The sequence below is a fragment of the Acomys minous genome, assembly GCF_964271855.1.
Source record: "Acomys minous genome assembly, chromosome: 7".
Classification (NCBI taxonomy): Eukaryota; Metazoa; Chordata; class Mammalia; order Rodentia; family Muridae; genus Acomys; species Acomys minous.
Window position 1 is genome coordinate 75,594,485 of NC_140488.1, and position 12,239 is coordinate 75,606,723.

Sequence of the window (12,239 nt, forward strand, 5' to 3'; positions counted from 1 at the left end):
TCTAATTATTGCCAGGTCTTTTTGGAACCCTCACGAGGTATGCGAACCCATACGGGGTCATGACCCATGGGTTAAGAAGCTATGTCTATTTGACACTAGGTACAAGCTACAACTTACCAGAACCTCATTATTGCCAAAATATGCAAAATCATTTAAACCAAAGTAAAAATGAAATCACCAGAAGAAAATACACAGTCTAAGTGCCCCCACTCCCACACACAGAGGGCCAGGAAATCATTTTCTGTTACCTTGGTTTTCTGTTTCTCTAAGAGCTCCGTTTCCTTTCCTTTTAAAGTAAATCTTCTAACTGGGAGAACAGGAAGTTGCTCTTTGCTCTCGCTGATATTTTTATGATTCTCAACAGTCCAACTTCAAAAGCAAAATGTTATCTCTGTCTTACCCTTGAAGAGAAGAAAAAAATGATCACTTTTACTCTTTCTTTCCTGATTTTATTTTGTTGTTGTTCTTTTTAAAACCCTCAATCTATTTTAAAGAAGATAGGTCCCATGGTATTGAAATATTTCAAAAGGAAAAAGATAAAGAAGTCATTCCAGGTAATTTTCTGTTGGGCCTGGTTCTGTGTGTATGATGTGTGAGGAGGGTGCTGGGGAAACCTCTGGGTTTTTCTGAATGCTAGGCAAGCACTTTGTCTTTTTCTCACTTTTTATTTTGAAAGAGTCACACTAAGTTGCCCAGACTGGCCTTAAACTCACTCTGTAGCCTAGGTGTTCTAGAACTTGTGATCCTCCTGTCTCAGCCACTCAAATATTGTGATTCCAGGCCTGTACTACCCGGTCCAGGTGCCATTCATGGTTTTTTTTTCAGATAATTACATTTTTATTTTTGAAGTTAGCATAGAGAGTGATGCATTTCATATATTTCTTTTTTTTAAAGATGTATTTATTTATTATGTAATAATAAATTTTTAAAAAGATTCTATAGGAAGAATCTGTCCTCCCTAAAGGTGGGAAAATGGCCTTGCTCACCAGTGTATGGACACTGGGGCTATAACAAACTGAAATAGATGAACTTACTTGGTCCAGAATCTCTTTTATCTTTCATTAGCTTTTTACACCCTTTACGTATATCTTGATGATTTCTATAGAATGTCCATTTGTCCTGTCATTCCTTCACAAATTTATGCTCCTCATCTAAATAGAGCTGATATGGTTTGCTTTGGTCATATCTTCAGACTTCATTCTCTTTTGAAAATTTCTATATGTAAGTCGAATAAATCATTATGCCTCTCTCTTTGATCAGTGTTGTAATAATTTGGTTCCTCCGTCTAGCTGGAGCCATATGGGTTTTTATGAAGTTGATATCTCTTTTCCTCCCCTATACTATAATGCAGATAAAACTTGAAATGTGGGGCCTAAATAAAATAAGGTAGATACAAAAGCACAAACGCTATGTGATTCCATTTGTATGAGGTTCCCATAAGATTGAAATCCACACAGATAGGAAGTGGGGACCTGGATATGAAAAATGAGCATGGTAGCATGGCACATAGTCCCAGTTACTCTGGAAGCTGAGACCAGTATAAAGACAGCCTGGGGGCTGGAGAGTTGGCTCAGTGGTTAAGAGCACCGTCTACTCTTCCAAAGGTCCCGGGTTCAATTCCCAGCACCCACATGGCAGCTCACAACTGTCTGTAACTCCACGATCTGACACCCTCACACCAATGCACATAAATTTAAAAATTAAATAAAAATATTAAAAAAAATAAAGACAGCCTGGACAAGAGGTCCATCTGCAGACATGGAGTTTCAGTTTGGAAGGATGAGAAAGTTCTAGAGATGGGTAGTGACAATGGTTGAAAAAACAAGTGAAAGGAGCTTTGTGTCACTGAGCTGTACATTTAGAATTAGTTAATTGCTGAGCAGTAGAATGAGTGAGCAGCATGAATTGAATCCCCCCCACAGGAGTGTATTCATCCATGAACAATGAAATTTTATTGTTTTCAGGAAAATGGACAGAGCTGGAGATTATCATATTAAGCCAAATTAGCCAGATTCAGATAATACTGCATGTTTGTTTCTCATATGTGGATCATAGATTTTGTATATCAATAAACATATAATCCTGCATATAAAATCATATCTGATATGAAAGTAGAAGGGAGATTATTTGGAAAAAGAAAAGGCAACTGTAAGAACAGGGAGGGAGGAAAGAAAGGGCATGGGGCATCTATCCTGTCAAAGCACATGATCTCCATGAATGAAAATGCCTTTAGGAAGACCAACACTATGTACAATGAATAGATTCTAATAAAATTAATAAACATTATTAAAATAAACACAATCAAAAGTAAACACAATAATTAAAATGGCAAAATTTATGTTATATATATTTCGCCATGATACAACAATTCAACGATACAGTACAGTACTGTTTAAATTACTAAAAGGAAAAGTTGGGATGAGTGAGGTGGTGCACGCCTCTAATCCCAGCACTTGGGAGGCAGAGGCAGGCAGATCGCGGTGAGTTCGAGGCCAGCCTGGTCTACAAAGTGAGTCCAGGACAGCCAGGGCTACACAGAGAAGCCCTGTTTCGAAAAACAACACAACACAAAGCAAAATAAAAGTAAAAGTTGGGCCTGGTGACATACTACATAGCTTAGTGGTATAGACCTGTCTATTCTGTGCCAGGCCCTGGGTTCATTCCCCATCAATGCAAAACAAAAATACAAAAAAGAAAAGAGAAAAAAAATAAAAATTTATCATTTTTCTCCTTTCATGCATTTCTTCCTCTTCCTAGAGATGATAATACATGTGACTTTTAAAAAAAATTTATTTCAGCCGTATCTAGATATTTGCTATGGTAAACAATGCTGGGATGAACGTCACTGAAAGATAACCTTCTATGGTCCATATCAGCTCAAATGCACTACTGTGTGAAAGGCCACATGCTTTTAATTTTGCTGTTTAGGTTTAAATTAATTAACTGACATTTATTCATATGGTTCAAACTATCAAATTCAGAAGACTAAGCACCCTAAATCCCTCCACCAAAATCTGCTGCCCTTTATTGAAAGCATCAAGTTAACATTTCTAAGATATATTCTGCTTATTTATAACCTTAGAAATACAAATAATGGTGGTTTATGCAGTCTAAATTTGATGGCGAATGCCAAAATGCCCTTCGGAGTCTATAGTATAATTGCGTTCTATCAGCAGTGTTTCTGCGCACCAGGTCTAACTGGCCCATCAGCACAGCATATTATCACGCTTTACTTCGTTACCGAGCTGACTGATAAAAACAGTCTCTCGTTTAATTTGTCTTTATTTAATCTGTATTGTTATGAACAAAACAATGTTTGCTTTGGATGAGAGCTCTCTGCTGCTTCCCTCTCCATCCCCTTTCATACTATCTCCTCGACCATCTGGCTAGACTGAATAGGGAGACATTCTGTTCTCTTACTCCTTCCTGACTGCTCTGGCCTGGGTTTCTTTCAATCACTTCAGTGACCATGTTGCTTTCTATTTCTCAGTCTGTTCTGGCCACGATGGTGAGTGCCAAGACTGCAGCTTTTCTCTTTCTAAGCTATTGTTTGCCGCTGTGCTCTTCAGCAGATACTGAATGAATGGGTGAATGGGCAGCTAGCAATTTCAGACTAAGGTCACTGACATGCAGCCATTCTGTGTGAATGATTGAAATCTCTTTATTATGTCATTATCTTATAAGAATGCATTATATGCAGACGATAACACTTCAAATTCACTGTGAAATGATGGATTCTTCAATAAATGGTCTTGGTCTAATTGTTAACTACTGTGTTTGGGAGAAAATTCTGTGTCCTTACCTTAAACCCAAATAACACAAGTAGATATATTAAGTATAGCTGAAGATAAAGCATAAAAAAGGAAATACTCATGAACGTGGATCTAACCTCAGAATGGGGACACCTTCAAGATAAAAACCTTAAAATGGATAAATTTCATTACACTTAAAAAAAAGCTAGCATATCACACCAGAAACAGCTCCCAAAGACTAATAATATATGGCAAAACTATCTTTTAAAACACTCAAAGGAAAACTGGCCAGTTTTATTAAAACAGAGGAGAAGAAAACTTAGCATGCCGAAGACTGAGATAGGAGCATTGCTGTGAGTTTGATGCCAGCTAGGCTAATACTGAGTTCCAGGGTAGCCTGGGTTACAGAAAGAGACACTATCTAAAAAAAATTACAACAGGAAAAAAATTCCAAGACAAGCATCCATAGGAAACTAAGGAAAATTTAAGACTAGACAGCAAACACATATCCGTGTATGAATCAGACAGACATGCCAACAACTAAAGGTTATTTGATCTCACTCAGAATCAAGGAAGGTCAATTCATACTATTTTCACCTACAATTTAGTCAAGGTGATAATTTTCATTGCTGGCAACTACATGGAAGCATAAATTGGTAGCATCTTTCTTGAGGGCAATTTCCCAGTATTATTAAAAGCCTCTCCCTTTGACCTAGATCATTTTGAGAACTAATCAAAAGGAAATCATCAGAAAATATAGAGAAAGATTTATACAAGGACATTACAGTGGCATATTTATAGTAGTGAGAAATTGAAAGCAATCTAAATGTCCAGCAACAGAATTGGATAAATAAATTATGCTACGTTCATAGACAAGAATGTATGCATTAAAGGCATCATATTGGGACCAGCAAGATGTCTCAGAAGGTAAGGGCACCTCGCACCAAGACTGATGACAGGATTTCAATCCCCAAGACTCACATTGTGGAAAGAGGAATAGATTTCTGCAAGTGTGCTGGGGTATCCACATACATAGACATGCGTAAGTACACAAAATAGTAACACTTTAAGAACCATCATACTGAAAACAATTTAAGGATAGTGGGGACTGCTTATAATATGGTATTTTAAAAAGCAAGTAATAACAGAACAGTGACAATTTTGCTTTGCAAACATATGAGTTTATTATGTATTTGTATAGAAAAGGCCTGGGAGGTATATACTATGGGCTCTTGAAGAGTCTCTGCAAGCGAGCTATCCTGTTCCCAGGCAGGCTCCAGTGGAAGCTGTGCTGGCAATTGCTGGGGAAGACGACCCTGTGAGGATTTAAAAATTTTTATTTATTATTTATACAGTGCTCTGACTGCATGTATGCTTGCAGGCCAGAAGAGGGGACCCGATCTCATTATAGATGGTTGTGAGCCACCATGTACTTGCTGGGAATTGAACTCAGGACCTTTGGAAGAGCAGGCAGTGCTCTTAAGCTCTGAGCCATCTCTCCAGCCTCTCTGTGAGGATTTTTGTTGTTGTTGTTTGTTTTTCTGTTTTGGCATGGCAGCACCTGTGGGAAAAGGTCAAGTGGCTCAAAAATGCCTGAGATATACTGTGACTAGTAACTAGCACTTACTGAACAATTTGATATATTTTCTCTCACTGTTTCTAACATCCTCAAGAAGCATATCTCAGGCAAGTATCAATTATTCTATATTATTAGGAGGAAAACACATCAAGAAAGGTTGGGTAACTTATCTAAGATGACAAAACTAGCAACTGGGTGGATGAGTTAGACTCCAAACCTAAACACAGGCCTGCCTTTGGAGCCCAAGAGCATAGACAACGCACATCCTATTTCCAGTTAGTAGGGCAAGAAGAAGAAAAGGCATCGTAACATGTCAAAAAGCAAACAGGGAGTAAATAAATAAGTGAAAATTAGTTCTGGAGACTAGTGCCTCATGTATATTGCATATACAAAATTGCTCACAGCAGTCATAGTTATAGGAGAAGAATAGACTGCAAATACCCCATGTCCTCCCATATTACACAGTAGAGATCCTCTCTTGCTTTGTGTCCTGAGCACCATCTGGCCTGAATTAATCCCTCCCACTCACTCCTAACAAAGTCAGACACGGTGGTAGTGGTTGGCAAGCCAAGTCGGATCTTAGGGGTTCCCAGGGCAGGAGCAGTTGTTTCTCTTGTATTCAGTGACAAGCTATAAAATAAGAAGTTATCATTGTCGGTGACACCTGTTGAATTCCTTGGGCTGGGCATGGTGGCATGTGCCTGTCATGTCATCTCTCTAGAGGCTGACAGGAGGATCTCAAGTCTCAGCCCTTGTGTAGCAACCAAACCAAGGCCCACTAACACGTTTATTGCCTTTACCTGGCCTGTGTTCCATGAACAGGTAGGCCCTCTTTGGTAACCAGGCAACCTTCCTCAATTTGAGCTGGCAACTCTAGCCTGCACTACTTCGACCACATAGGAACTTGACTCCAGCCAGGATCCTTTCGTCTGCTAGGGACTCTTAAGCTGTATGTGCTGGCTAGTTTTATGTCAACTTGACACAAGCCATAGTCATCGAGCTGAGAGGAGGGAACTTTGCTTAAGAAAATGCCTCCATAACATCAAGCTGTATGCAACCTGTAGAGCATTTTCTTAGTGATTGATGTGGGGGAGCCCAGTTTATTGGGGGTGGTGTCATCCCTGGGCTGGTGGTCCTGTGTTCTATAAGAAAGCAGGCTAAGCCACTCTGGAGGGTAGGCCTTGAACCTCACCTGGGCAGCACAGTGGAGCTGGCCCTGATGGCAAAGGGACAGGTGAGCCAGCCCCAAGGGTGTGAGAATGAGAGAACTGGCTCAGCCCCTTGCACCTAGGAGGGTGGGCTCCTCACCTTGACTGGATAGCACAGTGGAGCTGGCTCTGGAGGAGTGGGTGTGGGAGAGCAGACCCTGCCTCCCGCCAATGGTGCGATTGGGTGGCCTAGCCAGAGCAGTGCTGGAGAGCTCTCTAATGGGGCAGATAAGGGAGAGCTGGAGCACTGACCAGCCCAGGTCCCACCCAGGCCCAGATCCAGGACTCTGAGTTGGTCTACCCCAAAATCTACATTATCTTCTAAGGGCTGTGACTCATGAAAGGACCAGTCCTGCAGATTCAAAGCTGCAGGATCTCCATGACACAGGGCAACAAAACGATAACCGGGAGGAGGCCCAGTGAGGAGTCAATATGGATGGTGTCACAGAAGCCGGAGACCTTGAACCTGACCAATGACTCACTGCAATGAACATTCGCAAGTGAAGATGTGTGGACAGAGGGATGTACTGTGGGGCACCCTGTGACATACTGCCGCTTCCACGATGAGATGTTTTCTATGCTCTATTTTTGTTTGTGTATTTTTGGTTTTTGGAGAGGGGAGATCGCGAAGGTGAAGGGCAGATAAGAGGGGACGGGGAGATGAGTGGGACTGGGGTGCACAATATGAAACTCACAACAAATCAAAAAAGTTAAAACAAAACAAAACAAAAAACCACCACCAACAACAAAACAAACAAACAAAGCAGGCTGAGCAAACCATAGGGAGCAAGCCAGTAAGCAGCACCCCTCCGTGGCCTCTGTATCAGCTCCTGCCTCCAGGTTCCTGCCTGGCTCGAGTTTCATCACAGCAGCGTTAACTAACTAAGACTCCATATATTCCTGTCTTCAATCAAGCTTCTCTTTCCTATCTTGTATCTTCTTGCCTAGCCTGACCTGTTTCTCCAAGACGCCCATGTCTAGTCTGTTTTTCCCTCCTCTGCTGACTCCCCTTCTTCCTCAACTATGCGCTTCCCATCATGTGGAGAGCTACAGATAGCAGCGCCCCCTGCTGCTTCCCCTTTTGGCGCATGCGCAGTGAGGGGGGGCCCTTATGCGCATGCCTGAAGGCATGGTGTGAGGTGGCATGATCTGAACAAGGCATAGCGTGAGGTGGCGTGATCCGAACGCACCAACCAAGAGCGGCAATGTGGCAGTCTCTGATAGGACCAGGCACACTATAAAGGTTCTGTGGGAGCTTTTCCCGGGGTCACTCCGGGAGTCCAGGATCCTGAATAAACTGCGGCGAGAAGAGTTCCCGGTGTTGGTGTCTTTCCTGCTGGACGGGGGCGCCATCGACACCCTCAGCCAGGCTCTCTGTGCAGATCCCGACTCTGTCCCCACAGGCAAGCCATCTAGCTGCTAGGACCCTTTCTGCAGGCTTTTTCTTCTTTAACAGTCAGGGTCATTTCCCTTGTTCAACTAAGCATCCTTTAGGTGTCCAGTCTTTCGGGAAACCAATCCTCAGGCCTCATCTTATCTTTCCTAGCTAAGACTTCCCCTCCCTACCCTGCCCAGAGCTATAGCACCCTGCTTTCCTACCCAGCTGGGTCCTCTTCCCCACCCTATTGCTTCTTCCCTAAGATCTTCCTCTTTGCTCTGCCACTCACTCCTGTGCCCTGACTCCTCTGCCCACCTGAAGCTACACACACACACACACACACACACACACACACACACACACATGACCTTTCACAGGATAGTGACTTCTCTAATCTGTGTCCCTTGCCAAATGAGGCCTCCTTCCTGGCCCAGGCCTAATTCTCCAACAGGGATCCCAGACACCTTTACTCCCTTCACGGACTGCCTTCTCCTCCCCAGTGCCATTTTCCTCCCATTATGTCCTTATATCAGGCTGCATCCACCTTCCAAACCCACTGGTGCTTTGATCTGTCAGGATCCTCTATTCAATCCCCACTTCCAGGCTAACTAACTAGTTGCCCCAGGCAATGCCTCTTTCCCCAGGAAGGCCCCATCTCCTTCCCAGAACCCCTTCCTTAGACAGTGTCCCTAGCAAGTGCCCCTTGCCTAAGCAGGTGGTCTGTCCTGATCATTTATTTCCCCCACCAAGAGCCATGGACTCCTTCATCACCTGCTGTACCCATCCAACCTGGCTTCAGTGAGTGGCTTACTTACCAGGGCCCGTTTGCTCCTCTGCCCCCCAGGGAAGCCTAGTTCCCTGCCTTATTATCCAAGCAATCTCACCCTGGCCAGGACTCCTTTCCTCAGAATTCAGTTCTGTTTCCAGCCATTTTCTTTTCCAAACCTTGCCCTACTCCCATCTCTTCCCTTCCTTTCCCTATATAACTTGTCCTGGCTGACTCCCCTCCCCTACCAGGTGTCCTTCAGCAGTTCCTGCAGCTTTTGTGTCTCTGACCTTTAGCCAGGCCTCTTTCCCCACCATCCTGTGCTGCCTCTAGTCAGTCAGAGGGCCTCCTTCTGTCATCCCCCCCCCCCAACACCCGCTGCCTTAGCAAAGCAAACCAGCCACTCGGACTCTACAGAGCCCACCCCATAAAGCACCTTTTCCATTTGTAGAGCCCTTGAGTAGCCTTCCATTCACATCCTTAGCCTGCACCCCTTCCCTAAGCCCCACCCATGTCCTCTCTAAAGCAGAGCAAAGCAAAGCAAAACAAATACTTTATGGCCTGCTTCTCATCCTACCCCCATATTCAGCTTGTTGACTCCTCCAAGTCCAGCCTATTCAGGTTTTTCCTGGGCTATTTCTGTCCTCAGCCTTCACCCTCCTTCCCAGTCAGGCCTCTTTCTGTAGATTACATCTCCTTTCCAAGCATATTTTCCCTTCCCCAGCCTGGGCCTCCTCCCAAAGGTTGCCTCTCTTCCTCCCTAACTTACAATCCCTTCCCTACACAGTGTTCCTGTCCCTACTAAAGGCTCTTTTCTCACAGTGTCCCCAATAGTGTGTGTGTGTGTGTGTGTGTGTGTGTGTGTGTGTGTGTGTGTGTTCTTCAGAGATCGGCTAGCTGAAACTTTGTCTGTTTCCATAGTGAGAACTCTGTTGGGATTTCCATATTTGTATTTCAGAAACACCCCAAAGTAGACTATAGTAACATTTCTTTCCCTCCTATCATATAGCCCTGGCCTGGCTGAGGTCTTGGAAATCAGAGATCTTCTTCAAACACAGCAGAGAATATTAAAGAAAACCTTTTCATGTGTTTCATGAGTGAAACATCAATCCAGGGCATCCTCCGTATGAATCCCCCACTGAAGTCCAGCCTGGGAAACACTCCACTCCAGGCCCCCACCAAGAGCGCAGGTGTACTACCCAAAGCCTCCTCTGTCCCCCACCAAACCTGCTCCTGTTCTTCACAAGCCCTTTCCTGAAGGCCACCTGGGGTGCGAACTTCAGACGAACTAAGTCAGCTACACAAGAAGTGCAAACCAGGCATTTCAAAAGCTGCTTTTATTTTTAACACATCACACAATTATTTTTTTTTAAAAGTGTTTAAACTTATATTATTTGAGAACAGTTGGGAAGGACAAAGGGTTTTTAAAATGAATTTAAGCAACGTCACAGAAATACAAGACCTAATAATTAACCTTTAACAGCGCTGCAAATCACTCCATCACTGCTCTTCATCTGGCACATTCAGGACATCAACACATCTCTAACCGAGGCAGAGATGTAGTGCCTACTGTTTTTCTTTTATACAAAAACTGGATCAACTACGTTAGAACTTCCTGAAATCACTTTTACACATTTTTTTTCTCTCTAAAAATGGAAAATTCACTAAGTTCAGCTCTTGCACATCTTTGAGGTAAACCTTACTTGTGCTACTGGTTCTTTAAGTTGAATTTCTGTATCTAACAGTTACATTTAGCCTTTAAATTAGAAAACGCATTCTTTAGAGCTTAGAAAATAACTGCGCAACTAAAACCTATTACAGCTTCACAAGTTTGAACAAAAAAACAAAACAAAACAAGTAAATTACTCCCGGAAGACTTTTTTTTTTTTTTAATAACCCAGGCATTCTAACATTGGTTAACAGCAAACCAGCCAGCTGAGGCTTTTTCCCCCCCTCGAAAACGCGATGAAAAACAAGTCACTTCAGTCACACAAACTCCACTTTTATCAAGCGGGTTGATAGATTTACAGGAAAAAAAATCCCACAAACTGAACTCTTCTACTAAACTTATTTCAACACAGGCAAACAACAAGCAAACCCCCACATTTCCATTTTCAGCCTAACATTGAAACCTGACCGAGGAAAAGCTACTTAAGGGTTAAACGAAGTTAGAGTCGTGAGAGTTAAGCCTCTGGTGTCCCAAGGAAGACTTCTCCTATACTAAAGTGCCCCACACCCCCAAGGTGAAAGAAGCCACACACCAAAACAAAAACAAAACAAAACCTGAGAGGGGAAAACAAACAAACAAACAAACAAACAAAAACCAAACAAGAAACAAAACAAAACAAAACAAAACGATGCAGGATGTGGGAAGGGTACATTTTGAGTACATCGTGAAAGAAAAACACACAGTGAAAGAAAAGCAACTGTTCCTACTAAGAGACGCCCCAGCTGCTTTTCTCCCAGGAACTGCGGTGGTGGCAGGCACAGAAGAAGCATGGCACCTGGGGGCCTAGGGCAGAGCTCCATGGCTGCTGGAATCATCTAGATCAGGCACGGTGCCACGCCTCCAGTGGCTCCGGAGACTTCGAGGGCCTTCACTGAATTGTAGTGCTCTCCGAAGTTGCAGGCATGGTGCAGATAGACCAGTGTGAGCGGCTTCCGGGTGTACTCCTCCCCGATGACAATGACGGGCAAGTTGGCCTGTACCACCTCGATGGGGGTCTGCAGGACATGCGACATGGCTCTCAGTTCCAGCTGGCTGCCCCATGAAGCCTTGTGCACGATGTCATCACAGTACCTCAGGAAGTCCTCTCTGGTGTAGAAGTTGCCGGCCTCGGGTTCGGTGAAGAAAGGTAAGAAGTCGTCAATGTGTTTCCGCATGTAGTAGGCTGTGCGGAAGCGTAGACTCTCCACTGACATAGAGAACTCCAGCTGGTCCTGGATGGCACGGTACATGCAGTGGCCATCAGCAGGGATGGTCTTCATCTCCAGATTTCTGGCTTCTAGGATGGCAGCGACCTTCTCTTCCTCCTCACGACGGTGGCTGGTGAGCTGCTCGGCCTGGGCTGCAGGTACCCTCTCCTGGCGTCGCCTCTCCACGTTAGCTCGTCGACCACACGTTTTCAGGGACTTTGATGAGCGTGGAGGCATATTCTCGAGATTCAGTTTCGTGAGATCGGCTATGACCGATTCTACACTGGTGTCAAGATTTTCTTCAAATTTCTCCAGCTCCTGCCGGTGCCTCTGTTCCATCTCGGCCTTGAGGCGGGCAGCGTTAGCTAGCATCTGCTTTCTTCGGCTTTTGTCATTCTTCGGGACAGAAGTGTTCAGGGCATGGATTTGGGCTTGCAACTCCCTTTTTTCGCGGTAGTGGCGACGGATCACCCGTTGGAATTTGTTCTTGGTGTCATCCATCAGGCCAGTGGAAAATGAGAATATAAGTTTGGAGGAAACTGGAACAGTTCAAATCAACAGACAGGCCCGTGAGAGGCAGCTCTCTCTGAGGTAGCCTTTGTGACTTCTGCTTGCCTCAGAGGCGGTGGCCCCCACCCTA

At 44.0% G+C, this 12,239-nt stretch overlaps 1 protein-coding gene across 1 annotated transcript; it reads right to left on the bottom strand.

The window, feature by feature from the left end:
- Positions 1–271: 271 nt before the first annotated feature.
- On the bottom strand, positions 272–12,239 carry OTUD6A (OTU deubiquitinase 6A). Its single transcript, XM_084789412.1, has 2 exons — positions 11,188–12,239; positions 272–401 (listed from the first exon to the last, which is right to left on the bottom strand). The coding sequence occupies exon 1, from the start codon at positions 12,098–12,100 to the stop codon at positions 11,228–11,230; it is 873 nt and encodes a 290-aa protein (XP_084645538.1). The 5' UTR covers positions 12,101–12,239; the 3' UTR covers positions 272–401; positions 11,188–11,227.

Coding starts and splice junctions, on each gene's coding strand:
- OTUD6A (XM_084789412.1), bottom strand. CDS start 12,100: ATGGATGACACCAAGAACAAATTCCAACGGGTGATCCGTCGCCACTAC.